The sequence below is a fragment of the Bubalus kerabau genome, chromosome 15 (assembly GCF_029407905.1).
Source record: "Bubalus kerabau isolate K-KA32 ecotype Philippines breed swamp buffalo chromosome 15, PCC_UOA_SB_1v2, whole genome shotgun sequence".
In the NCBI taxonomy this organism is placed as follows: Eukaryota; Metazoa; Chordata; class Mammalia; order Artiodactyla; family Bovidae; genus Bubalus; species Bubalus kerabau.
In genome coordinates this window covers 44,298,766-44,326,625 of record NC_073638.1, presented here as the reverse complement: position 1 = coordinate 44,326,625, position 27,860 = coordinate 44,298,766, and the positions used below count along the sequence as shown (strand labels likewise).

Genomic DNA, 27,860 nt, shown 5'->3' with positions numbered 1-27,860 from the left:
AACTTATTATGTGAGCATTGGATCCAGTCCCAGGGGCAGAGTTGGTGAGTGCTGGAGGCCACTGGGGCCTCAGGGGCTCAACATGGTAGCAGCAACAGAGAGGTGTTGGTAGATTGGGGGCAGACCCACTGGCTGGAGGGGCTGTTGGTGGGGGACAAAAAATGGCCCCAGCAGGAGGGAGCTCACGAACAATCTACTCTGGAGGCACCAAGAGTCTGAAGAAATCTGGACACCCCTCAAACCTTGCATCTGGGAGCAGGAGGTTCCCACTCTTGCTGGGATAAAGTAGCCTGAGAGTCTGCCCCAGGGGCCCGGAGCAGAGATGAGGTTTGCTCAGTAGGTACTGATTAACCAGAACTTTTTTGCTGGATCTTAGTTCTGTGTGTGGGTGTGTGTTTGGTTCATTTTCTCATGATAAACCAGTCTGGATCAAGTATTTTTCTGCACCAACTCACCTTCATGTCAGCTCTTCTCTATTCATTATTAGGCAATTATAGTATGGGAGGAAATATATAGCAAACTTTGGCCACCTGATGTGAAGAGCCAACTCACTGGAAAAGATCCTGATGCTGGGAAAGACTGAGGGCAGGAGAAGAAGTGGGCAACAGAGGATGAGATGGCTTGAGTCTGAGCAAATTCCGGGAGATTGTGAAGGACAGGGAAGCCTGGTGTGCTGCAGTCCACAGGGTCGCAAAGAGTCGGACACGACTGAGTGACTAAGCAACCACCAACAGCATATAGCGAAATAATGATTTGCAGATTGACAGAATTTTCTCACTGGAGTTTTCACCAAGTGATACACAACCTCAACTACAAAGCATCTTTCCTGAACCTATCCTCACCCGGTGGCAGCATCCCCAGGTGGGTGATGTTAGGGATCGCTCAGTGCCGGATTTAGCCTGCCCTTCACTATCTCTGACAGCTTTGAGGGAAAGAGCAGCTGCCTCCATGTAGAGATGAGATGTCCCAGGCAGAGATTTCTTGTGGATTCCACCCGTGGCTCCTACGTGTCTTGTAGTGTGGGGCACAGTTTCTGGGCCGTGTGAGATTTCAGGATGGGCCTTGTAGTAGTCTCAAGGCTAGAATCAAACTTCTTTCCAAACACAGACTCTGTGGTCCAGCTTCAGATCAAGTAGTGGGGGCATAAGCACGTGCCATGTTCCATGGGCCCCAGGCCTCTTGTTAGAGTATTTCTGATGCCAAGCCACTAAGGAAAGCAGGAGGGGAGATGGGGTCCCATGGGCTGGTTGGGGATAGAGGGGATTTAAGCATCGCTACAGTGCAAGGCCTTCCACATTCCCACCACCCACAAGCTCCAGGCTGAGGCTTAAGCTACTATAGCCTCTATTGGTTCGTGTTCAGTGCAACCTGGCTTCTCTAATCCATTCCCCTGTGGTGGCGGGAGGCAGCCTCAAGGAGAACCAGGTCAGGACCATTCATGCGCTATATTTAACCAAGTTGCTCCTACACAGTGACCAGGGAGGTGGAGAAAATCAAGGTCTTCCTGCATCTCCCCTGGGGGCTTGCAAATCCTCTCCAGGCACATAATCCCTGGTTCCCAATAGCCTTTCCAGCCCTAGCTTGGTTGCCCTGCTACAGAGAGACTGGTCCCCTCTCTGACTCGCTCTCCTCCCCACCTATTGGTCCTACACCTGCGGAGGCAAGGCCTTGTGTGACCCCTTCGTGGGGGCAGCTGTGAACTGCTATGGGTCCTCCTGGGCTAAGGGTCTCCTACTCAGGACTTCACGATGTCCAGGATGGTGACCCCAGCTCATGTAAATGCAGCACTTCAGAGTGTAGATCTCAGCCTTGTGGCTGTCTCAGGAAACAGACCATCTCCATTTCCTGGAGGAGGACAGTGAGACAGAAGTAAGTGGAGCCATGATGCTGGACTTGGAACTTTCCACACCATGTTAGGCTGAGGAAGCATCCTGGCAAGGTCTGCATCAGGCAGAGTGGGGCTGGGGTCATCTTAGAAGGCCGGCTCTGCTCTTGGGGGCTTTCAGAGCCTAGCTGCCTGACTTTTGAGTCAATCTCATTGTGAATGAATTAATTGTTGTGCAACCTAGAGTGTGAGACAAGTTAATTACATAATTACTGCAAAATGACACATTATTTCATGGCTGCAATATGGTAACTCTGTTGGAAACAACTGTAATTGCCCAGAAACTGCGTTCGAGTGGCTCCGTTATCTCTCGATAACCATGCAATTAACTTGCATCACAACTTTATCTGTGGCAAACTCCGAAGTTAGGAGTTGGGTTCTTGGGGGTGGGCACAGCCATCCTAGACCTCAGGGCCCAGGGAGAGTCTGGCACTGGGGACTCTGCTACAGTCCAGAGAAATAATTTACTTGTTCATGTTGAGCAAGAAAAATCCCTCACTACGGACTTCAGCCTTCAGTTCACGCGCTCAGATCCATTTAGTCTCACATGGTCACATATGGACGACAGCCCCTGGTCTCACCAGACTCACTCAGAAATACTTCCTGCAGCCTCTCTTCTCTCTCAGATACATGGATGCAGCTCCTTCACCGAAGGTGTGAGACCCAAAGAGGAGAACTCTTACCCCAAGATCCTTGGCCGTAGCGATCCCTTCCTGTGGACTGGGTCCCTGGCCACAAAATCATAGCTTAGAGACACAACCTCCTCCAAGAGCCCCCAAGAGCCCAGGTGTCCTCCCACGTCACTCCAGGGGAGAAGCAGGCCTTGGGGCAGGTGACGTGAGGTCACAGTGCAGCCCCCGCTCCATCCAGGCAACAAGTCCCTTGTCCAGGAGTAGGCAGAGCTTGAAGCTGTGGGCTGACTTCCTCTGGGCTCTGGTCTGTGGCCAGGATAAAAACAGTCCCTGGGGAAGGGGGAGTGAGTGGCCTGATGGTTGGAGGAGCCCATCCATTCGGCCTTCTCTGTTTCGGCTTTGGATCCAAGGAGGCTCTCTCTTTAATACTGCTCAGTGATACCTTTTCAGTTCCAGGCCATGTGCTTGGCACTGTGGCTACAGCCAGGGCCTCACTCGGTCACTGGTTGTCTGGCTATCTTCCGGTCTGAGTACCTGCCAGCTACCTGGCTGTCCCTACCTATCTCTGCCGACACACCCACCTATGTGTGTGTCTATCTCTTCTTCTTGTCAGCACACGTATCTGTCTGTGTGCAGTTGACTTGTCTGTCTGACTCTCTGGAGTCATCCCAAACAGTCCTGTGTCTGCTGGAGGAAACGGGCCTGTCCCGGGTCTCCCCGTGGCATTTGTCCTCACCTTGATGTGATCTGTTTGTTTTCTTGGCTTTCCCCCTCGTCCTCAAGGGCACGGACTGTGTCCTATCCATGATTCATCCTCATGTCTGGTACTTGCAGCACAGGGCTGAGACAGAGCGGATTAAGGTTTGCCGACTGAATGAATGAAAGCCTCCAGCATGCGTGGGTTGAGTTACAGAGAAACGGGATTTTCTCTCTCACCCAGAGGAGCAGAATGCCAAGACCCAGGCTGTAAGGAAGAGACAGCAAATGCTGTTCGTCCCCCTGAAGGTGAAGAGAGGTTTCAGGATTGCGCTCCCATTGTAGGGAGCCTGGGATTTGGGGTCTTACCACGGAGGTAGATCAGAGCTGGGTCCCTGACTGAGCAGTGTAGGGGGGATGTAACACAGGATCCCAGGGAAGGGAAGTTTTCATCTGGGGGCCAGGGTATATGGTTGCCAGAGGATGGGGAGTGGACAGCTTAGCTCCCACTTCTGGTTGGGGGGTACTGGGGGTTGTCCCTTCCCCTCCAGCTTTTCTCGTAAAGCCCACCTGGAACTGCCTTGCCCCACAACAGCACACGCTAGAGCCCCCACGTCCAGCTCTAGGGCCCTCCTCCCTGCCAAGAACTGAGGGAGGGCCTTGTTTTACTCCCAAGCTGAGGGGAGGGTCCCCCAGGTCTGTGTCAGTCATGTGATCAATGCAGAGTAACCTCCCCGGAAACATTCATAAGTTTAATCCACGCCAGTAATAAAATCGCATTACATTTCTCATAAAATAAATGTTCCCATTTATATACAGAAGACAGACTGTACAGGCCCAGCCTGGCCCCAGGAGGGGTCACACACAGACGGGCAGCGGCGGAGGGAGGGCCGTCCCTCCCATCGAGGACGGAGGAGTTCTCATCGGCAGGAGAGCGGCTGGCCGGCCAGGCGGGTGGGCAGGCGGGTGGATGGACAGACAGACGGGCCTGGAGGCCAGGTGCTGGGCGTTACTGAACGTGGGAGTCAAAGGTGCCATTAAGCTGCCCCTCCTCATAGTCCATCTGACACAAGATCATGTTGTTCTTCAGGAAGAATTTGTCTCCCACACAAAATCTGGAAAATCCAAGCAGGAGAGAGAGGCCATGGTGGGGTCCCAGTGGATGGTAGGGGCTCCAGACAGGACGTCACCCAGCCCAGGAGGAGGACATGTGGGCAATGAGGTCCCGGGGAGTCTGAGCTTTCCAGAGAGGATCCCAGGAAGTCCCAAGCAAACCCAGCCAGTCACCCTGGGTCAGCTCAGCCCTTGGCCAGGCCCACAGCCCAAGCCACAGGCTTCCACTGCCGGGTCCCTCGTGGGGTGGGGGCAGGGGTGGGCTTGGTGGGAAGGTGTAGAAATGATGCCCAAGAGAGGGAGAAAGAGAGATGGACAAAGAGATAGGAAAAGACCAAGCGAGGAGAGGGAAGGAGAAAGGCAGAGATGGAGAAAGAAGAAGGGATAAAATGGCTGACTTTTCCAACCCTCTGTTCCCCACCCCACCTTAAGGAGATGGCTCAGTGAAGGGCATTTGTCTTCTAAACAGAATCGGTGAGTTTCCGGGAAGAGGTGACCCTGTCCCACCATCTTCCCTCTAACCTAAAGAAGGCCCTGCCCCTCCCAGTCCTCCTCAAGCACTGGAGGATTCAGCCCTTCCCCCAAAGATGTCCCCGGGGTCGGGGGTCGGAGGCCTTGAGTGGGACCCCAGGGTCACAGGCCTGGTCCCAGCCAATCCCACTTCAACCACCAGGTGGCGCTGCAACTTCACTGAGCCCCCCTGGCAGTGGGTCTGGGCATAGCCCCAAACCAGTGTTCCCTGCAGGTCCCCCGGGACCTCAACCTCTGGGAGCATTCGTATGAGCTCTTTCCTAACTTTGGGGGTCCTGAGCAAAGGGCCTTCTGGGGGTTGGCCCCTATTCGGGGCTGAAGGGCTCTGGTTCCTTAGGTCCCCAGGGTCTCCCACAGGGCGGGGCGGGGCACAGAGTAGGGGCCAAAAGACCAGAAAGAAGGCTGGGCTGGAACCAGAATCACAGGAATGAGTGACAGTTCCCCAGGGGTATTTCACTGGCCAGGTCTGGGAACCCCTTCTCACCAGAACGTCCATGCGTGTATCTGCATGTAGCACACAGGGCACAGGACACACACAGGGCTCTTGTGCACATACATTTAAAACACACGTGCACAGGCATACTCACCCATCACACACACACAGCACACACAGACCCGCCTTGTATACAGACATTTAAAAATACAGTCATGGACACAACACACAATGTACACACAGCTCATGCATGGCCCTGTCCATCACGTTTGCACAGAGATGAACTCCACACACGAGTACACATGTGACAGTATTAGAGCACACACATTTGGCTAGAGGGCTCAGGCATACATAAAACACACACATGCATGTACATACTTACAACAACATGCAACAGAACCTGCGCTTGCATGCGTGCCTCTATGGCACTCCTGGTCTGTGGCAGCAGGTGTCAGCTAGGGTCTGCTGAGTGTGTTGGGCCTGGTACAGACCAGCACTCACCTCTGGTTGCAGAGCTGGCAGGCGAAGCAGTCGAGGTGATATACGTTGTCCCGGGCCCGCATCACCATCTCAAAGGCTGGAATCAGCTTGCTGCAGGCAGCGCAGTTTCCTGTGGTGCCAAAGAGCCTGCAGAGGGAAGGGTGCAGAGGGCTCAGGGGCCTGTGGGGGGCTGTGGGGGGCAGGGGAGTTGCCTCAACTTGGGGGCCCACCTGCCCCCTACCCCTGTAGTTCAGCAGGTGGGCCCCGGGCCAGAAGGAAGACGCACAGATGACAGTGTCTAACTTCTGCTAAGAGAGCAGGCTTCAGAGAAATTGACACAGTCACTCAGGAAGGAGCCTGTGGGGACTCGGGAGTTGGTTGATATGCCTGTCCCCCCGCTTCGCTGACAATGAGGGCTCCCACTGGGTCTCTCAAGCACCTGGGGACACCAGAACAGTAGGCCGGGCCCTGAGCAAGGATTCTAGGCTTACACAAGCTCAAACTTAGACACAGTCTGCCAGTCATGGGCTGTGTGTCCTTAAGCAAGTCATTGAGTTTCTCTGAGCCTGATTTATTTCAACTGTAAAATGGGGACTTAAACATAGCCTTCACAGGCTTGTTGTGAAAACTGTAACCTCTTAGCCACAGCTCCTTTAGTAAATGCCTACATAGCATTTGCTATATGCCAGGTGCTAATCTAGGGGCTCTTCAAAGACCAAGTCATTAAATCCTGACAACAACACTATGGGGTGGTCTTTTTCTGCTACTGACTCATGGTGTGACTTGCCTAACTCCCTTGAGCCTCAGTTTACCTTTCTTTAAAATGGGGATGCTGGGCTAGATGATCCTGTTTAAAGATGCTTCTAAAACAGGACTGATGCCAAAAGGAAGTTTCAAGGACATCTGGCACAATGCCTCTTTGGGGCAGGCACCCCTCTTCTTGGCTGTTGATTGCAAAGCTCTAAGGACAGGGAACTCACTCCCTCCCCATGCAGGCCTGCCCTTGACTGGACATTCCAGGGGTATGTGCCAGCCAGGCTCCTCCTCGCTTCCCTTCTGCACAATGGCAGAGCGAGCCCCAAGTGAGGCAAGGGACCAAGAGGCAGGCAGGACGCCCTCTAATCCCTGATTTGTCCAGCTCAAGCTCAGGCGCCTGCAGATGAACGTAGCTCCATTATTCATCAGCCTGAGTTGCCTGGTGGCTCAGATTAAGGCATACAAAGGCTGGGCCACAACATCGGCCTGCCAAGGGGGGCCTTTCTGGCCACCAGTCCAATGAGAAGTCACTGCAGAGAGGCAGGTTCTGGACAGCCATTCTCTGGGACTGAGCAACTCAAGGAAGCCCCACAGGCCCCCTGGCCTACTGGCCCAGGTGGCCTCAGAGTCATTCCTGGGCCTCTGCCAGAGCCCAGGAAAATATCTTCAGGCTCCAATAGCTGGCAGAGCCCAGGGTGATTATGGATGCATTGACCTTATAGATGAGCCCCTCCTGCACTGTGGCCACCCCTGGCCAGGTCAGCTGGTCTGCCATCTCCCCTCAGCCCGGTTGGGTTAGCCCCCAGGTGATGTCCTAAACCTCCAGACTTGGAGGCCGCTTCCAGGTTGCCGAGGGGCGAGTCCCAGTGCCTAACCCCTCCTCTTGGCCTCAGCATCTCTCCTCCAGCCCCAGTCTGAGTCACACATCTTGGTTTACAGCACCACTTAAAAAAAACAAAAACAAAACAAAACATCCTGCAAAGGCAGAAGGTGTAGGCAGGTAAATCTTAGGCTCTTTGGGTAAGTAGGGGAGCCTCTGCTGATAATCGCACCCTCCCCCGCAACAAGCCCAGTCCTGAGTAGAGGGAGCCCCAAGAAACCCTGGGCACGACCTACTAATTAATGCGATGGGCCTTCCTTCCCCACAAGGCCCGGCCACCACCCAGCAGCCTGCATGGGAGCCAAATGCAGATGCTGGGTCTAAGCCAAGGCCCCTGCTTGGTGGCCTCCTTCCAGCCTTGCTGATGTCATAGATGGCCTAAGGGAGGGTTAACTGGGGGAGGCAGCCCCAGGGAACAGGATGCAGGTTGTAGGGGAGGGGTGGGTTGGAACTCTGAAGAATGCAAAGTGGGGAAGTGTTGGTATTTTCACTATCTACAGAAGAGTAAACTGAGACTGGGGAAAGAGGTGCAGAACTAGTTTAAACCCAGGTTTTTAAGCTCCAACATCAGTGGCTCTGCCAGGGTCTGGTTACCTACCAGACTCTGCAGGCATGGGGGTGTCTAATCCCAGGGCCCACCTGGAAGATGGGGAGCTGGGCCCTGGGGAGATTGAGGAGGAAACCAGCAGGCCAGGGGAGCCCAGGGAAGTTGGAACTCCCCTACTTGCTCCTGGAAGTTCCTTCACTGCATCCCTTCCTCGATTCCAGGGACAGGGTGGGTCAGAAGCGCCTGGCAAAGGCAGAGGCAGAACCATGTTGATGCCCTTGGGAGGCTCCTCTTGGATGCCCGATGGTTAGAGACAGGCCCGCCCTGGACAAGTGCTGGGCACTGAGTCCCAGGGGCGGGGCAGGGGCCGGGATGTGCGTAGACTGGGTATGGGGGCTGAAGCAGGGCAGAGCAGTGCCAGCCGTGGAGAAGGGGGCTCGCGGGGTGGCCGGGCCGGGGTGCGTGCGGGGCGGGGGAGGCCGCCCACCTCAGGTAGTCACGCCGGCACAGGATGAGGTTGGCCTTGGTGTAGAGCGTGGAGCCCACCTCGCCCAGGCGGCAGTCACAGCAGGCGCACTTGAGGCAGTCCTCGTGCCAGTACTGGTCCAGCGCCTTCAGCAGGTAGCGGTCCTTGATCTTGCGGTTGCAGCCCGCGCAGCCCTTCTGCTTCCCTTTGGGCTGGACGGAGAGCATCGGCACACCTGTGGATGGACAGACAGATGGACATGGCGGGCGCTGTGGCTCAGGACATGTCCCTCTGCTTCTTTCTGCTGCCCCATCCCAGGATCCCTCCCCATCTCCTTGGCAACCACCTCTTCTGGCCTTGGGTCCCACGCCGTGGGGCTGCAAGGCACAGCCTCCTCCCCTGGCCCATGAAGGTCCCTCCAGAAGCTGCAGGAGCCCCAAGTCTGCTCAGCTGCAGGCACACAACCAGCCCCAGGGCCCAGCCTCCCCGAGTCACCCCTCTCCATCCAGCCACTGTCCCCTGTGCTGTGTGACCCACCGTACACCCGAGGCCTCCTCAGGCAGCCCCATCTCATCAGCTCTTCCAGCAGCCCTGAGAAGCTGGTCATGGGCTTGGGTTCCACTAGGACTCTTAGATTTGTTTGCCACCTCAGGACATCCTCACACTGCAGTGTGCTTTTTATTTTAACCGGACACATCAGATTAAAGCCTCTTGGTTGTGGGGGTGTCAAGAAGAAAGTGGGGTGCTCCTGTGATACTCCTGGGGGCACAGGAGTTCTGGAGCTCCTGGCTGGTGCTGGGGAGACAGACAGCGCTGGCCTAGTTGGTGGCCTCCCTAGGAATGTTTCTGCATGTGTGCCTGCTCAGTTGCTAAGTCGTGTCCAACTCTGTGATCCTGTGGACTGTAGCCCGCCAGGCTCCTGTGTCCATGGGATTCTCCAGGCAAGAATACTGGAGTGGGTTGCCATTTCCTGTTCCAGTGGAACTTCCCGACCCAGGGATCAAACCTGTCTCCTGCATCTCCTGAATTGGCAGGCTGATTCCTGCTGGGCCACCTGGGCAGCCCCCAGGAATGTTTCTAGCTGGATTCAAACTTCCTACCTGCCCTGGGCTGAGGAAGGGGAGTTTCAGTGCCTCTGCATCCTTACTCGTCCTACCAAAGTAAGAATCTTGGAGACTCTGGCCAGCTCCCAGGGTCCATATGAACTTCCCAGCATACAAGAAGATGGTGAGTACAGAGGACAGGAATCTCAGCATGGCCTTGCCTGGAGGAGGGGCAGACCACCCAGCAGCAAGCAAGTGCACTCACATGCAACCCACGTACACTGGTACCGCATGCAGTGGCCTTGTATGTGCACAGAGGCATGGCTCCTAGGGCTCCAGCCCTGAGGCCGCAGGGAGGGGAGGTTGAGAAGGAGGTGGGGGCAGATGTCCCCAGGGGACCTGGGCATCCATGCGGAGCCCTGAGGCTCGGGTGTGGTGAATTCCAGGCTTGGATGGAAATGCGGGGAGTCTCAGAGACAGGCTGGACAGCGGGGTTGCCTGTGACACCTGTCTAAGAGCCCCTCACAGGGGTGATGGGGGTAGGGGGTGTTCCTTCCCTGACTAGGGCACTGCTGGGTTGAGGGCTCGCCTCTGGAGGGAAGAGCCCACTTCTTCCTGCCCCCTCGGTTTTCCAACAAGCCCCTGAAGGCTCCCTCTTCCTGGGCCCATATTCTCCAAAGGACCTGCGTACTCTCCAGGCTCTGGGTTCAGTTCCAGTTCCAGGGCACCCCTCCTCTCGGCCCTCCCCCTCACTGCACCCCCCGCCACCAACCATTCCCTTCCTTCCTCCAAGGGTGACCCTTCCTCATGCTTCAGGAGAGAAGTAGCTTCCAAAGGACCTCAGTCTCAGAGTCCACAGATGTCAGGTTAGACGGGCCCCCGGAGTTCTTACAGGCAAATGCTCTCATTCCACAGGTGGGGAAACTGAGACCCAGACAGGCCAAACGGCTCATGTAAGCCCCGCATCAAGTTGGCCTCAGGGGTCCTGCGTCCCTCCTGTGCTCTTCTCGCCCCGCTGCCTCCTCTGGGAGAGGGGGCGGCCCTGGAGAACCCAGGATCAGCAAGACAGGCGAGGGCAGCGTGGAGGCCAACCAGGCTTCCTGTGCTGGGCTCCTCCCTCCCCCAGTCCCCGCAGGGCCCATCTGTTAGCTGGGAAGTCCGTTGCCTCATTTCCTTAATGCAGCTCTAAAGGTTAATTGGTCTGAGAGAGTGATGGGGCTCAGGTTGGCTGCATCCTCAGGCCTGCCTAAGTCTCCGCTGACAGGGGCCAGCCCGGTCAAAGAACTCTGAGGAGCCCAGAGAGGCTGGCTGGGGAGCAGACACGCCTGCGAGCTAAGGGGGGCCCAGGGGGCCCTTCCAAGGCCTGGCCTACAGGGATCAAGTGCGGGAGGGATTCAAAGAGCTGGGTGTGGGAAGATCTGGGGGCTCCCGGGGGCAAAACTGTCCCTGGGGCCTGTGGAGGGAGAGCCAGCCAGCATAGCTATGCATATAAATTCCAGCTTGGAAAACCCCAGGCGAAGCCTCTATCCAGTCTCCCTAAGGCTGATTTCCCTCTTGTTCCCCTGGGCTGGCAGCAGGCCTGGCTCCCTTCCCAGACATGCTGGGCCCTCCCGGGGCTCTACACTTGTGCTTTCACTGCTGCGGGGTTTGGGGGTGGCTGGAACTTCCTTACTCAGGGGATGTATCTGGCCCACTAAATTATACCCCCAAATGAAGGGGGATCCCAGCACTAGGAGTGTCTGTCCTGCTCCATATTCCATCTGGCTTGACTCCTGGAGAGGCTAAGCCTGCAGTGCCATAGACCACATGGTAGCTGGTAATTCTATCGCCGCTGGGACGGGGCACCTAGAGGACCCAGGGAGGTTATGGGGAGTGAACCCACATGCTGCCCCAGGTCCCCAGCCTGGCATAAAGTGGGGGCTCTGGAAGGCCTGAACACCCCGCTCCAGGCAGGCTGCTTATCTGGGCACTGCTTTCTGGGCCCTGGAGAACTCTAAAGAAGCCATGTGGCTCCTGTTAGTGTCTGACGTCCACTGAGACACGGAACATTACGGTCAGCCTGGCCGAGGAGGTCCCAGAGCATCCACGGACTTTGCGCTTTCTCTGCCTAGCAAGTCTGAGGTCCTGGGAGAAGTCTGACTCAACCCTCCCTTCTTTAGGGAGCACTCACGCTATTTGCTCTCCCTGGGCTGGTCCAGGAGACTTGAAAACACCCCTGGCAAGGTGAAAGGGCTTTAAGGAGGACATCTATGGTCCCTTTTTCCCCAGATGGAGCAAGATGCTCCCCAGAGGGCCTGGGTTCTTCATCCCTGTCCTGCCTCCCCAGCCCCCTTCCAGCCTGCCAGTCGGCCCTGCAGACACCTCTTCCCTCCCTCCCTCCCCTGCCCGGCTCTGGGAGCTGAGCCTCAGGCCATGCACTTTCCATTAAGGAGATAGCATCCTTTTGCTGAAGTCCATTTGGGATCCATTTTAGTGTTATCTAAAAATCAAATCTACATGGTAATCCTTTTAATGTACTCCTGACTTTAGAAAAAAACAGCTTTGCGCTCCTTCAGGAAAGGTTTTAAAGCATTACCCAGTAATTACTACTCACCCATGAAAACACTGATATTTTACAATGGATGGTGTTTGCCCCTGCATGCGCGTGCAGGCTCACACTCAGACACACACACACACACACACACATACACACAGGACCCAACAAAATAAACTAATTCACTCAGCTCGAGTGTTCCCCTAAATCTTGGGGTGTGCAGGGAGATATTTGACAGGAGATGAGCCCAACCCTTACCCTATCCCTATGCTGGTCAGGCTGAATCCCTGGGCGGGCTGATGCAGGAAGAAGGCAGGCTCCCAGTCTGACTCATTCGGCTGCCAGACACTAACCCTCAGCTCTTTAATCTGGGGAAAAGCCAGACAGTCCGGGTGACCAGGAGGGACTGCCAGAGGTCATTCAGCTCTTCCCACACCCCACAGAGTGGTCTGCCAGGCCACACCCAAGTCCTCAGCAACTCTTGCCACCTACCCCCGGCCAGCCTGCCCCTCAGATCGGACTTTTCCAAAGTGCCAAGGCCACAGGCTCCTGGGCCCACCCATGCCTCCAGTTTGGAGAGCAGGCTAAGCCCAGCTGTGGAGCACTTTCTCCGCTCCTAGTGATCTCAAGGGCCGGTCCGCCTCCCCAGAATGCCAACCCCATTCAGCCCCGGGTCACTCCACATTATGCTCTGTGGCTCCCCTGCTGGAAGCCACTGTGGCCACCACCCAGAACTCCACCTGGTATTTGAGGACCCCCCCACTGCCTGGCTCTGCTGGTTCCACTCCCTGCAGAATCCAGGAATAACATTCCCTTTCCATCCTGCAAATGGAGTTCGTCTGCTTCTGCCCCAGAGCCTTCTTTTCACCACTGCTCCAGGAAGAACAATGCCTGGTCCTGCCCACCCGACTCTTTTCCAGAGGTCAGGGTCAGCAGTGGAGCTGAGGCTAAGAGCCTAGAGCCTGAACTCAGAAAGCCTACTTTCCAGTCTGGGAACTGTCCCAAGTCACTGGAGGGCCTGGTGCAAATCCCTTTACCTTTCCAACTGTCCTCTGTGAAATGGGGCCATACCAGTTTCCTTCCACCAGGCTGTGGTGAGGACAGAATAAGGTTCTGCATAGGAAGCCCCAGCCCAGAGTCTGGCCACTGGCTGCGACTGACAAATAGGAGCCTATTGTCAACATGCACCCTGGGAAGTCTTCCCTGTTCTGACACTTGTTTTCTTGCTCTTTAACTTTTTATCTTGTCAACACTTCAAACTTCCAGGTTTTGCAAGAACAGAAAGAATTCCTGTATATTCTTTACCCCAAACCTCTAAATATGAACTTTTTTAACCATATTTACTTTATCCTTCCCTGTTTATCTATGCAGCTACCTCCTTCCCTCCTTCCCTTCCTATAATTCTTTTCCTGACTCAGTGGAGAGTTGGTTTCAGTAATGAAGCCCCTGTACCACTTAAAACTTTGGTGTGATTTCCTAATAGAAAGGACAGTCTCTCACGTGACTCCAGTACAATGATCAAAGCCAGAAAATTACCACTGATCTAATACTATTATCCATCCATTCAGATTTCATCAGTTCCCCCAATAGTATCTGTTACGGGAAAATAAAAGTCTGGATCATGCATTTCATTCAGTCGTCAAGTTCAGTCTACTTGAATCTGAAAGAATTCCTAAGCCCTTCTTTGTGTTTCAAGACACTGGCATCTTTGAAAAGTACAGGCCAGTTATTATGGAGTTTCCTTCAATTTGGTTTTATCTGACACCTTTGACTATATGACCTTAACTGCTCTGTGGTTCTTTGTTATAAAACAAATATGAGAATAGCACTCCTAGAGCTTCGGTGAGGAATCCGGGAGCTAATCCACATGAAGTGCTCTGGACTAACCGAACCTGGCAGTCCAGAGCTAGCCCTGATTAGTGTCAGCCCATTCAGCACATGGGGAAGAATGCCATTAGTCACAGCTCCATCTCAGGGCCCTACAACCCGTGATGGACACATTTTGAGGAGGATCACTTGATTCGAACGTGCCACCATGGTTAAAGTCATACAGGCGCTGACTAGAGTCGAGCCTTACCCAAAGCATTGTCTAGTGGCCACTGCAAACGTGTACAGGAGGAGATCAGCCGCGTCTATCTGACAGACAGCTTCAGGGACCAGTTGGGGGCAGATGGGGGCTGTGGCAGCTCAAGGGGTGCCAGCTCAGGGCAGGTCCCGCTGGCTGCCCTGGGAGGCCTGGGACACAGGCAGGTGTGGGCTTGGGATTTCTCGTCATCGCCCCACATACCTCAGTACTGTTTCAAAACCACTTTCACACAGCACAACACAGCTGCCCAGCACAGAGCTAGGCCTCCCTTTCTCACCCGAGGGGCCGGCAGGGAGCCAGGGCTGGACTCTCCTGGGGGCTAAGGGTATTCTGGAGGGAGATATCTATGATTGAAAACTTAGCAGTGCTTGCCTCCCAACTGCCTTATGAGACGGTACCCTGATTATTTTCATTTTATTATTTTTTACACACCACGTGGACCCCATTCCTGTCCACTGTTGACACCTTCGCCTCCCTTGAACTTGTCCTCGGCTCTGTTGGTGGTGTGGGGCATCCGCTCCTGCAGCAGGCCGCCGGAGCAGGGGATCCATGGACCAGCCCCTGTCTGGTCTCCTGTGCAGAGCCCTGGTCTTGATCCTGGATAAGTCATTGCGTCTCTCAAGGCCTGTTGGTCTCCCCACCTGCACGGTGGGAATGACTCTAGCATGTACTTCCAGGATGTCCTCAGGCACATGTAGGATAACACCTGGCATTAAATGCACCTCTCTTCACAGAAACTAGCAAATGCCCTTGAAGATGAAAACGATTTCCATTTTAACAATGGGAAAACTGAGGCACTGGAAAGGTTGTGACTTGTCGTAGGTCATACAGAGCTGGGATTTGAAGCCCAGCAGCCTGTCTTCAGGATTCATCTGCTCTGATGTCGGGCTGGGCACTGCTCACCTAGAGCTGCTAGCAACCCAGGAGGCAGACTTCACAGAGGTCAGGAGGCACGGAAGGTACGCAGATGCAGGTCACACCTACAAACATACATAGCTGCACACAGACTTTCACACGCACACGTAATCGCACACTTGCAAACTAGGTCCATAAGAGGCAGGGCCACATCTGTTTATTCTCCCCAGAACAACGTTATTTCAGGCTCCGGCACAGTGCGAGCATTAGTAGGTGCTCAGTAAATCTCATGAAAAGACATACCCCTGCATCCAAGCACATGCACGCACGGGTGTCACGTAAATAAACACACATACACTCGAGTGGTCATATGATCGTTGACTGTCTTTTAAAAAAACAACATATCAGGACTTCCCAGGTGGCGCAGTGGATAAGAATCTACCTGCCAATGCAGAGGACATGGGTTCGATCCCTGGACCAGGAAGATTCTACACGCTGTGGAGCAACTACGCCCGTGTGCCACGACTACTAAACTCCGCGTGCCCCAGGGCCCGCAAGAGTAGCCCCCATGCTCCGCAACTACAGAAAGCCCTCGTGCACCAATGAAGACCCAGCGCAGCCACAGATAAATAACATTATATTAAAAAAAACCCCACAACATATCCAAAAAGTGGACTGTAGCTCAAAATCAAGCTCTGATTTGAACAAAACCCACAAGTAAGAAGCCTGGTGCTCTGTTCTCAATACCACATTCCCCAGGAAATGGAGGTACACAAGCCCTGAGGTTTTGCCCATACGGACCCACGTGAAGTGGCTGACATTATCCAGAAGTGATCAGTCTACACTCATCATCCCCACGTCAGCTGCCAGAGGCTAGGGTCTGGGTCCCTGCCACCTGCAAGGTGCCTGTACCCAGCAGCGTCCACACCTGGGCCTGGAACTGCAATGTAGGATCCCAAACACAGCCAGCCGGCGGCCCCTCCTCAGCATCAATCCCGTTTAATAAGGAAATTTGAAAGTGTAATCTAATTCTGCAGAATCTCTTTAAGTCTCGTTTTCTCAGAAGTAACTTCATTTCACACAGACACATCCAGCCTTGTGTGAAGGCCTCCATTTCACACCCGTTTTATCTCCACAATTTCTCATCTGACTGCACTCCTATCCTAGGGCCTTGCCATGCGCCAGGCGAGGCCTGAACTAATAGCATTTCCTACTCATTTGGACTCAAAAGCCAATGAGAACAACTGTTGAAGCACGCGGCTACAGCCACCTAGAGCACGCTCATCACCACCTCTGTGCGCACACCTCCTTACAGGAGGTGGCTGCGCACTGGGTTCAATGAGGGAGGGATGTGGGGCTCCCGTGACCTCCAACTCCCCGTGGTGGGGGCTCGGCTCCTGGGATGCCGGACAGTGCAGTGGGGGGACTGGCCCCTTTGACTCTGGAGGACAGGAAGGCCATGTAGACCCTGACAGTGGTCCACACAGAGAGACGGACTCAGCTGACTCCATCACTCCCCAGCCTAGGCTCAATATATTCACCTGCTAAATGAGGACAGCCTACTTTAAAGGATTATTTAGAGTATCAAATTAGATAATGGACATGAAATGCTTATAACAACATTTAACAAAGTAGCTTTAAAAAAGTCAGCTAAGAAAACTTACGTACATCTGACAACCCAACAATTCTCTTCCGAAGTATGCACCCAAAGAGTGAGAGTTTATGTCCACCAAAAGAGACGCACAAGGATATTCCCAGCAGTTCTCAATAGCTCCAACCTGGAGACTGCACACATGTCCATCAACAGTAAAATGGATACTAAATTGTGCTATGATTATACAATGGAATAGTACACAACCATGACAAAGAATGGATCACCAATATACACAACAACATGGATGAATCAGACAGTATAATGTGGCACAAAAGAAGCAAGACAAAAAAGGCACACTGCGTCATTCTATTTGTATGAACTTCCCAAACAGAAAGCCGACCCATGGTGATCAACGTCAGAATGATGGCGTGTATCATCACCCGTCAGGAGACGTGAGGAAGCCTGCTGAGGGCCTGAAAATGTCCTTTATCTTGATCCTGGTGGTGTGTGAATGGGTGCACACATATGGAAAACGTCACTGAACAGTTGAGACTTGGGCCTTTTACTGCATATACATTATACCTGAGCAACAACAAAAAACTAAGAAGGCCCCTCAGTTGGGACTTTATATGTCTTTTCATAAAACCCACTATTTACCCACCGTTTACTACCTCTGTTGTCTCAGTGAATGCTCATTTTTACCCCAAGGCACTAAATGATTAACTCACTCAACAGAGGCCCAGAGAGGTTCAGGCTGTTGCCCAAGGTCAAACAGCTGGAAGGTGGGAGGGCAAGGATAGGAGCCCCAGCCTGCCAGATTCCCAGGATCAAGTTCTCACCCCTGCGCACACCCCATGGCCTCCCTGAACAGCCCGGGTGAAGAAGGCTTGCTGGAGCAGCTTCTGGGTTCTCCTGTGCAGCCTGAACAGGGGTAACTCTAGGGTGGGACTCTGGGGGCAAGCTTAGAGCAGGGTCTGGACTAAGAGCAGGAGGAGTGACGGGCAGGGCACTGTGCCCAGGCTCTGGCATGTCACAGGTTTCTCAGCTGTTGGTCCTTCAGAAGCTGTGGCTGCTATAGGGTCTAGACAGGGCTTCTGGCTGGGCCAGCAAGGGGATGTGGACTGGAATCTAAGGACAGAGACGATTCAGTGGCTGGGAAGGGAGCAGAAAGGCTGTGTGGAGGCAGAGATGAGATGTTTGCCCTGCGGCCTTAAGAAAGACGAAGAAGCTTCACTGGGGAGGGCTGAGCTGTGAGAGGACAGACAGCTGGCGGCTCCTGACCCAGAGCTACAAGGGTTGGGGGAGCCTCAGTCAATAGCCAGGAGCTTCGTGTGAATGAGATGATTGGGGAAGTGGGGCCTGGAGAGGGGCCTAGGTAAGAAATTTAAAGGGGTCCAACAACACTTGCCATCTCTAAAGTGCCAAGTGCCTCTGGGTCTCCACAGTCCACCACAGTAGAGGCCGAAGGAAAGCACTGTCCAGTCCTGTCCCAAACATCTGCAGCCACGGTGGGTGCATTTGACCTCATGATAACACTCCACAATGAATGCCTACTACAGCCAAACGCTTTAGACTCCTTAACGCTCATCCTCCTAATGACCCCGAGGTCAGGGAAATCACAATCCTGCCCAAGGCAACCTGTGAGCCGCCGAGCAGGGCTTTGGACCCAGGCTGCTGGCCAGGAAGTGCCCCACCCCCTCCCTGCTCTTTCCAGAGGCAGCATCACATCATTTTTTTCCTAAGCAACAGGGAAAGTGAACTTCTGCTTGGACCTGATCTGGGCCTGGCCAAAAGAAGGCGGCTCTGAAACACCCCCTGCAGGGACGCACCAGGGCAGGATGGGACTCTGGTCCCCAGGGTCCCCCAAGGGAGCCACTTTCTGTGCCAGAATCCAAAAGCAGCTGGCACTTCTGCAGCGGGTTCTGGTGGAGGCAAACCTCCTGAGGTATGGTGCATCTAGAAGTCTGAGCCCACGGGGACCTTCCAGCGGCGGGGAGATAACACCACTGGGTCCTCGCTGCTAAGGGAAGCCAGACGCAGCATAGCCTGCTGTCAGGCAACAGCTTTAGGGAACCCAGTAGAGAACTTGAAGGGGAGCACCGAGAGACATGGGAGCAGCTGCAGACAGAATCTAGGGGCACTTTGAAACATCAGAAGTTGCACGTTCTCTTCAGAGGCTGTCATGGGGAATGACGCCTAAGTTAACTGCATACTTATCTGCAGTGCATGCCCCTTCAGCATGGGTGAAGGCCTTCTCTTCTCATCTTTGGGAAGCTCCAGATACATCTAGGAAGCAACAGATCCAAAATAGGGCTCTAGGTCTCCTCCCTCAAACCTGTATCCTTACCCAGGCTTCCGTTCACAGTCCTAACACCATCATCCATCCTGGTGCTTGGGGCACAAACTCAGAGTCATCCTCAGATCCTCCATCATCCTCATTCCTCTTCCCTGCTTGGTCTGTATCCCATCTCACCTACTTCGTTCCACTTCCAGAACCACCACCATCTTTCACCACACTACTAGCTAAGCCCCACTCCAGCTGCTGCTTCTGTTCGTATCTATAACCCAACTTCAAATAGCAGCTGGAGAAATCTTTCAGAACAAAGTAGGTCAGGTCTCTGCTCAGCTTGAAACCCTTCCTCAGCTTCCAGGGGGCTGGGACTATCACCCACACTTTTTATCAAACCCATGATATCCTTGTGTGGTCTGGTCTCTGCCCCTCCACCCCCAACGAGCTCTAGCCAGAGTCCAGCTCTCCCTCCTGCCTCAGGGCCTTTGTACCTGCTGTTTCTCCCTTGCCAGAACACCCTTCCCGCTTCTTCATGAGGTTGGTTGACTCCTTCTCATCTTTTGGCTTCAGCTTAAATGTTATCTGCTTAGACAGGCCAGCCTTGATCTCTTGATTTCCTTATTTAAATGACTCCTTGGTCATTTCCTTCTGAGTTTTCACCACAATTTGTAATTGTTTTTACTTTTTAGTGATTTTACCGAAGAAAAATGTTTGGTCTTTTATCATAAGAATGTAAGTGCCATGAAGACCTATTCTGGGGGTTCTGTCTTATTCACCACTGTGTCTCCAGCACTGAACCCCACAGTGATCCCTTTTTAACCATCAGTTCAGTTAATGAATGAAGAGACTGAACAGAATCTATCCAGATATTACTGACCAGAGTCTGCTGGGCCAGGTGGGCTGATGCAGATAGGCAGGCTCCCCAGAGATGGGTGCTTTCATCAGGCTTGGTGCTGAATCACACAGCTGGAGCTATGTAGCTCAAAGAAACGAGCAAAGAAACGAGCACAGATGCAACTGCAGCAGTGCCTGGCCTACCACTCTCTGGAATTTGAACAGGCCCACCCCAGGGCTCCAGCTGAGAAATGACTGCTCTTGTGCAAACACTGGATTGGCCAAAAAAGTTCCTTCGGGTTTTCCCGTATAATCGTAAGGAAAAATCGAACGAACTTTTTGGCCAACCCAATATAAACCCTCTACCTTTTAGATAAAGGGGCACCAATCCTGTCCTTCAGCCCTGCAGACCCATGAGGAATGAAGCCCCCTCCCCTCCTCAGTGCATCTGAAAGTGAAAGCATCAGTAGCTCAGTCGTGTCTGACTCTTTGTGACCCCACGGACCTGGCTCCTCAGTCCATGGAATTCTTCAGGCAAGAATACTGGAATGGGTTGCCACTCCCTTCTCCAGGGGATCCTCCCCAACCCAGGGCTTGAACCTGGGTCTCCTGCATTGCAGGCCTCTTGAGTAAATACTCCGTCCCAACTCTCGTGCTGGGGTGGAGGCCTGGAGCTCGGCCATCTGTGTAATCTTGGCAGTTCAGTCTTTCCCTTTGCGCTTGCGGCCGGGGCACCCCTCCCCTGGCACACACTCCCACAGCTGCCCTCTTGAGGGTCCTTTGAGCTTAAAGATATAACCACTGCTCCCTCCCTGCCTAGTCTGAACCTCTGGGGGGCAGCAGAAGGAAAAAGCCCCTGAAGTTTGCTACAGAAAACCCCCAGGTCCAAACCTCTCTCTATCCACAGCTCCCCCAAGCCCCATCCCATCCTGGTCTGTTGCAGCCAGCCCCCAGTCACTTGGCAGGATGCTGCTTGGAGCTGCATAATTGTGGGTACTAGCGGGGAAATGTCTGGAAGCTGAATTCCCCAGAAGGCAACTCAGCTGCTCCCTGGGCACTGGCAAAGCCCACGTCACCCATCTAATGAAACAGGGCTCCCAAGGGGCCTGCAATCTCCACAGAGGAGGAGGAGGGCATGGACTCTCAGACGAGTCTCAATTTCACAGCATCAGAGACGCGAGCACCAACGCGCTGAACCAGAAAACGAGAGTCTGGCAGGAGCTGCAGACACACCGTGAGCGCCAGGGGATCGGAGATTAGGGCCCTTCAAAATCAATTTTGAATTCAAACTTTTAAATGTGTTCTCTAGATGCCACGAGGGGACCCTCCAGGCAGGCTTGGCCTAGCCAGCTGCTGGGTCCTGCTTGCTTCCTGGAGCAGCCAGGGCCCATCTGCTAGCCCCCGGGCTGGGTGAGGGAGGGGAGGGTGAGGAGGCTGGGAGGGAGACCCCAGAAGTGGGAGAAGCCTCTTAGGTGCCAGTAGCCCCAACACAGCCACTGGGGTGCCTGCCTGAGGTGCCATCCTGGGGCCTTCTGTTGAGGCCTAGGGGGCTGCTCCTCCCTCCTTTGCAGACCTCGGTGAAAAGAACTGAAGGCAAGGCCCACATGAGCCAGATCCCCACAAACCCCTAACCTGGTTGAGGAGGCTCGTGGGGCCCCAGTGGAGGAAGCTGCTAAGAACATGAGCAGTGGAGTCAGACAGGCAGGAATTTGTATCTCAGACCAGCCATGGGTTCCCAGGGAGAAGGTGTTGGTTCAGTAGTGAATTTCCCTTCCAGAAACCTGGTGGGAGGAAGCCTGCTATGCAGGCCTGGGCGTGCAGGCCCTGGGAAGTGAGAGTAGTCTGAAGCCTTCCTGTGCAAAGGGAGAGAAAGCGTGACTAGGTAGCTGGACTGCTGGGAAGGCCGGGGTGGCCGCAGGCTGCACTGATGCATGGGGTCTGCAGCCAGGGAGCTGACAGTCACCCTGCCTGCCACCCGTCAGGCCGTGTGGGGCGTGCTGCGCACCATCCTGGCCCTGCACTGGAAGGGGATGGGACTCAGGGGGCAGCGGGCCTCAGCTGGAAGCCAAGCAGAACAGATTGCTCCAGCCAAACTCAGGAGGAGGCCCCTGGGCCTGCAGGATAAGGGCCTTGGGGATACTTGCAGGCAGAGTAGGCTCCTAGGGGCCCTGCTCAGGCATACTCGTTCCTCCAAGCAAACGATCATCCCACCACTGATGCCTTCCATCTCTGGGTGGGGAAGCTGGTCCACGACAAGCCTGTCTGACCTCAGTGACTCACCGCCCCTGCCCCTCAGTTTTCCAAACCTGAGGCTAAGCCCTCAACTGGAAGCCACACTGAAAGAGACATAAATACGAGCGACTGTGAGCCACTCTTCCACTGAGAGGCACCAGGAGGGCAGCCCCCTTCTGGAATGAGCAGCCCTGCAGAAGGGCTGGGGTCACCAGACCACTTGCAGGCAAGGAGGCAGGAATGCCCCAACCCCTCCCACCGCCCGTCTTGGGAGTGGGCTGCCGGCTCTGCGAGGAAATTACAACATGGGCCTGGGTAATGCTCCTTTTAGTTACAGCATAAACTGCGGCAATAAAGCGTACCTGGGGAATGTTTAGAGAAAGCACTAATGATTTCTTCCCCAGTGGTTAATAAATTCACTTCCAGATCAATTTGTTCGCGATAGAGCCTGGCGAGCGGAACCCGCGCGGCGGGCACAGCCGACTGTGTCTTTTTCAGTATAAATGATTTATTACAATGATTAGCGGCACATAAACAATTTAAAATACAACGCTAATTAGTTTGGGGAAGAAAGGAGGGGAAAAGCCACCCTGCCTCTCTCCCCATTATGTTCTACTTCCCTAAGTGTGTACTTTTTAATTAAATCCAAATGTCACAATAAATTTAAAGTGTTTTATTACCATTCAGGCTAACTAAGGCAGTCATGCAAGCCCCCGTCTCAGGCATCATGGGCGAGGCTGGGGGTGAGGGCTGAGGGTGCAGCAGGGCCTATCTACAAGCTCTCCTGGAGACGGGAGGTTTTGGTGAGACCCCTGGAAACCCCTCCTGCTTTCTGGCAGCCCCAGGCTGGAGAACGCTGGCAGAGTGCACCTCCTCTCAGCTTCCTGGCCAGCCCAAGTGATGTCTCCTCCCCAACACTGGCTCTGAACAGCCCAGAATCCACCCATTTCTCCTCACAGGTCCCACAGCACTCCGCACCCTCCCCAAGCCCTGCTCAAGTGTTCTAGCACCTGTTTCACATCGTGCTTGGCATTTCCTATACATCTTACCATATTCTCCTTCCAGTGCTCTGAGTAGTAATTACTGCTTCAGTTTGGTGGGTGGGGAATTTGAGGCTCAGAGAGGTGGAGTAATTTATCCAAAGTCACACAGCTAAAAAGCAGACTCTTGACAAATCCTAGAGTAGCATTTTGCCTTAGAGCCCATGTCTTGCCACGTCTGGGGCCTGACTTTCCAGCACGCAGGATGGGGACGAGAACGTGATGGCTGCTCAGGCAGGGATCTCCCTCGCATAACACCCTGCTGTGCCCAGAGACACAGGCGAGACGGGAGTTCAGGCCAGGGACCTGGACCCTGATGAGTCTGGGTTCAAGTTCAGGTTTTGCCATGAATCCACAATGTAAACTCAGTCAAGTCCTTCAGCCTCTCTGAGCTTCAGCATTCCCATCAGCAGAACTCGAGTAATAATACCCAAACTGCAGGGCCAAAGGAGCAAAGCAGCTAAAGCAAGAGGAGTGTTCTGCAATCCTGGACACGCTATGTAACTAGTAATTACTAACAACAGCTCTTGAAGTGAGCAAAGAGCATAAGAAATCCCACTTCACTGATCAGAAAACTGAAGCCAGCAGTTGAAAAGGACTGACCCAAGGTCCTGCTGAACCTTGGGTGCCCAGGGTACCGGGCTGTAGGCAACCTCCTTTCCAAAAACTCAGACAGCCAAGGATGGTTTATCTTCTCAACATTCTTGTACTGTTTATTTAAAGTCAAAAACAAATATCCCTAAACATAGAATTACCATATGACTCAGCAATTCTACTCCTAAATATATACCCAAGAAAAATGAAAACATATGTCCACACAGAAACTTGTATATGAATGTTCATGGTAGCATAATTCACAATAGCTAAAAAGTAAAAACAATTCAAATGCCCATCAACTGATGTATGGATAAATAAAATGTGATATACACAGATAGTGGAATATTATTTGGCAATGAAAAGAAATGAAGTATTGAGACATGCTACAACATGATGAACCTTGGAAACATTATGATAGGAAAGAAGTCAGCCACAAAGACCACAACTTGTCTGATTCCATTTGTATGAAGTATCCAGAATAGGCAAATCCATAGAGACAGAAAGTAAATCAGTGGTTGCCAGAGAGGAGGGGAATGGGGAGTGACTGCTAATGGATATGGAGTTTCTTTTTCGGGTGATGAAAATGTTCTTGAATTAGATAATGGTGAAGGCTGCATCACTCTAAATACACTGAAATGCACATTTTTAAAAGGTTAATTTTGTGGCATTCAAATTATTCTCAATAAAGTTGTTATAAAGGAAAGCAAAACAAACAACAAAACAAATATTCCTTTGAGAACAAGAGAAAACAGTTCATAAAAAGTAAATTCTGGGGTCAGGAGAGGGTCCTGGGAGGTCTAACAGCCAGCTCTCAGCCGGGATCACCCTGTCTCATAACAGCTACTCCATAGGGAAGGGCTTCAGATCACCCTCCCCACCCCTACCAGCTCCCTCCTCAGTACTCCCATCCAGAAATCTGATTGTGCCCTCTCTTTCTAGCCCTGCTCCCTAGGCAGCATCACTCTCCTCTGACTCCCTGAGTGTGTCCACTCCTACACTTGTGTTTTGTCTCCCTAGAGCTCTCTGTTGAAATTTCTCCATCCTCTGAGGCTATCATCCCACCTACAAACAACATACTTATGGAGGGGGGTCACTTTTCCAGACCCTGAGCTTGTCCTACATCAGGTACCACAAGTTACAGCATAGGCACTATGACTAGGATCGGAGTGAGGTCCTCCAGGTCCCCAGCCAAGGTTCAGTAAGGAGTGCTACCCTCTCTCAGGGCCTGAGTCTCCCCTAGGCGGGGTGTACAAGCTCAGATCCAGGCCACAAAGGCCAGGAAGGAAGGCGACTAGGCTGCCTTGGAGTCAAATGAAAACTGCTGGAGGGAAAGAGTACAGTGCCCAGGCCAGGGCAGCACCCTTTGTGGCTAATCTGAGAAGGTGACTCAAGAAGATGAAGCATGTGATCAGCAGAGGGAGCCAGGCCCACTGTGGCAGGGTGCACCTAGCCGCCCCTGAATCTGGGGCCTGGACTGATGCTCTTGGGGTTTCTCTCTTCTTGGGGGAGGGAATCTGAAGCCTTTACGCTGGAAGGGAATGCAGAGCATGTGGGCCATGGGGAGAAGAGTGCAGCCAGGGTGGAATGGTCTGTGTGGCTCCCTAGGCCAGGCAGGAGCAGTGCTGCACAGAGGCCCTCAGGGGCAGCTCAGTGCAGAGCCAGGGCCTCACGCTGGGCTCACCATGGAAGTGCCCTCAGACACAGGCTCTGATCTTCTCAGGCCATACTCTCATATAATCAGGAGGTGGGCTGTATTAGACATGGGTAAGGGTAGAGGGACTTGGCTCTTTCCCAGAATCGGGAGTTTTTTTAAAATTTTATTTTATTTTGGCTGCGCTTCATTGCTGCACTTGGGTTTTCTCTAGTTGTGGCAAGTGGAGGGCTACGCTCCAGTTGCGATGCACAGGCTTCTCACTGCGGTGGCTTCTCTTGTTGCGGAGCACGGGCTCTAGGGAGCCCAGGCTCAGTAGCTGCGAAGCACGGGCTTAGCTGCCCTACGGCATGTGGGATCTTCCTGAACCAGTGATTGAACCCGTGTCCCCTGCATTAGCAGGCGAATTCTTAAGCACTAGATCATCAGGGAAGTCCAGGAGCTTTCATGGAAGCCAGTCTGAGAGAGGAAACAGGCCCAGAGCTGTGAAGGCCATGAAACACTTTACAGACCGATCAAATGAGATTCTGGGAGCTGGGACGTGGGTAGCTGGTTGGACTGGACTTGCTGCTCCCCTGCCCTGGTGTGCTCCCGCCTGCCTCAGGCCAAGGGCTTCAGCTCACTCCTTTGAAGCCTGGAAAGCCAGAAGCTTGGTCCAATCATGGGGCAGCCACAGGAGAGAGCACATGTTCAGGGAGCCTCAGGCCAAAGCTGGGCAGGGTCAGCAGGAGCCTCCAGGACAAAAGTGGATAAGGACAGGCTTGCAGTTGAGGACTCTGTCTGCCTTCCCTGAGGCTCAACTCTGGAAACTCAAGCCTTGCTACTGGTAGTAGAAATGCTCTAGGCAAGATCTTAACCACCAGGAGACTTCAGAGGAGCCCTCACATTCCCAAGGCCACAGTTCTAGCCACACCCTCCACCATTTCTTTCCAGGACTTCAACTGCCTCCAGTCTGACCATCAAGTCCCCCATCTCCACCCCACCCACCGACAGGCCCAGAATGACTCTTGGAAGGAAGGGAACTGCAGGAAGGAGCAGAGGGCAGTCTGAGGCTGGAGGGGTTAGGGAGTGGTCATCCTATAAAACTCAAAACAAAGAACACTTGTCATGGCTGTTTTTTTTCTGCCCCTAGTTTTATCCCCTCCAGATCAGATCAGATCAGATCAGTCACTCAGTCGTGTCCGACTCTTTGCGACCCCATGAATCGCAGCATGCCAGGCCTCCCTGTCCATCACCAACTCCCGGAGTTCATTCAGACTCATGTCCATCGAGTCAGTGATGCCATCCAGCCATCTCATCCTCTGTCGTCCCCTTCTCCTCCTGCCCCCAATCCCTCCCAGCATCAGAGTCTTTTCCAATGAGTCAACTCTTCAAATGAGGTGGCCAAAGTACTGGAGTTTCAGCTTTAGCATCATTCCTTCCAAAGAAATCCCAGGGCTGATCTCCTTCAGAATGGACTGCTTGGATCTCCTTGCAGTCCAAGGGACTCTCAAGAGTCTTCTCCAACACCACAGTTCAAAAGCATCAATTCTTCAGCGCTCAGCCTTCTTCACAGTCCAACTCTCACATCCATACATGACCACAGGAAAAACCATAGCCTTGACTAGACGAACCTTTGTTGGCAAAGTAATGTCCCTGCTTTTGAATATGCTATCTAGGTTGGTCATAACTTTCCTTCCAAGGAGTAAGCGTCTTTTAATTTCATGGCTGCAGTCACCATCTGCAGTGATTTTGGAGCCCAGAAAAAGAAAGTCTGACACTGTTTCCACTGTTTCCCCATCTATTTCCCATGAAGTGATGGGACTGGATGCCATGATCTTCGTTTTCTGAATGTTGAGCTTTAAGCCAACTTTTTCAATCTCCACTTTCACTTTCATCAAGAGGCTTTTTAGTTTCTCTTCACTTTCTGCCAAAAGGGTGGTGTCATCTGCATATCTGAGGTTATTGATATTTCTCCCGGAAATCTTGATTCCAGCTTGTGCTTCTTCCAGCCCAGCGTTTCTCATGATGTACTCTGCATAGAAGTTAAATAAACAGGGTGACAATATACAGCCTTGATGAACTCCTTTTCCTATTTGGAACCAGTCTGTTGTTCCATGTCCAGTTCTAACTGTTGCTTCCTGACCTGCATACAAATTTCTCAAGAGGCAGATCAGGTGTTCTGGTATTCCCATCTCTTTCAGAATTTTCCACAGTTTATTGTGATCCACACAGTCAAAGGCTTTGGCATAGTCAATAAAGCAGAAATAGATGCTTTTCTGGAACTCTCTTGCTTTTTCCATGATCCAGAAGATGTTGGCAATTTGATCTCTGGTTCCTCTGCCTTTTCTAAAACCAGCTTGAACATCAGGAAGTTCATGGTTCACATACTGCTGAAGCCTGTCTTGGAGAATTTTGAGCATTACTTTACTAGCGTGTGAGATGAGTGCAATTGTGCAGTAGTTTGAGCATTCTTTGGCATTGCCTTTGTTAGGGATTGGAATGAAAACTGACCTTTTCCAGTCCTGTGGCCACTGTGAGTTTTCCAAATTTGCTGGCATATTGAGTGTAGCACTTTCACAGCATCATCTTTCAGGATTTGGAATAGCTCAACTGGAATTCCATCACCTCCACTAGCTTTGTTCGTAGTGATGCTTTCTAAGGCCCACTTGACTTCACATTCCAGGATGTCTGGCTCTAGGTAAGT

General features: G+C 53.0%; 1 protein-coding gene across 5 annotated transcripts in view; it reads right to left on the bottom strand.

The window, feature by feature from the left end:
* Positions 1–3,946: 3,946 nt before the first annotated feature.
* LMO1 (LIM domain only 1) overlaps positions 3,947–27,860 on the bottom strand; it is a 44,378-nt gene continuing 20,464 nt past the window's right edge. For 2 of the 5 annotated variants that reach the window (XM_055548730.1, XM_055548729.1), the window contains exons 2-4: positions 8,441–8,654; positions 5,792–5,917; positions 3,947–4,328 (exon numbers count right to left, since the gene is read on the bottom strand). In XM_055548730.1, coding sequence (XP_055404705.1) covers positions 4,223–4,328; positions 5,792–5,917; positions 8,441–8,654 — 446 coding nt within the window. In that variant the 3' untranslated portion in view covers positions 3,947–4,222. Of the gene's footprint in view, positions 4,329–5,791; positions 5,918–8,440; positions 8,655–10,234; positions 10,603–27,860 lie in introns of those variants that run through there. The other 3 variants (XM_055548731.1, XM_055548727.1, XM_055548728.1) reach the window with 3 other exon arrangements.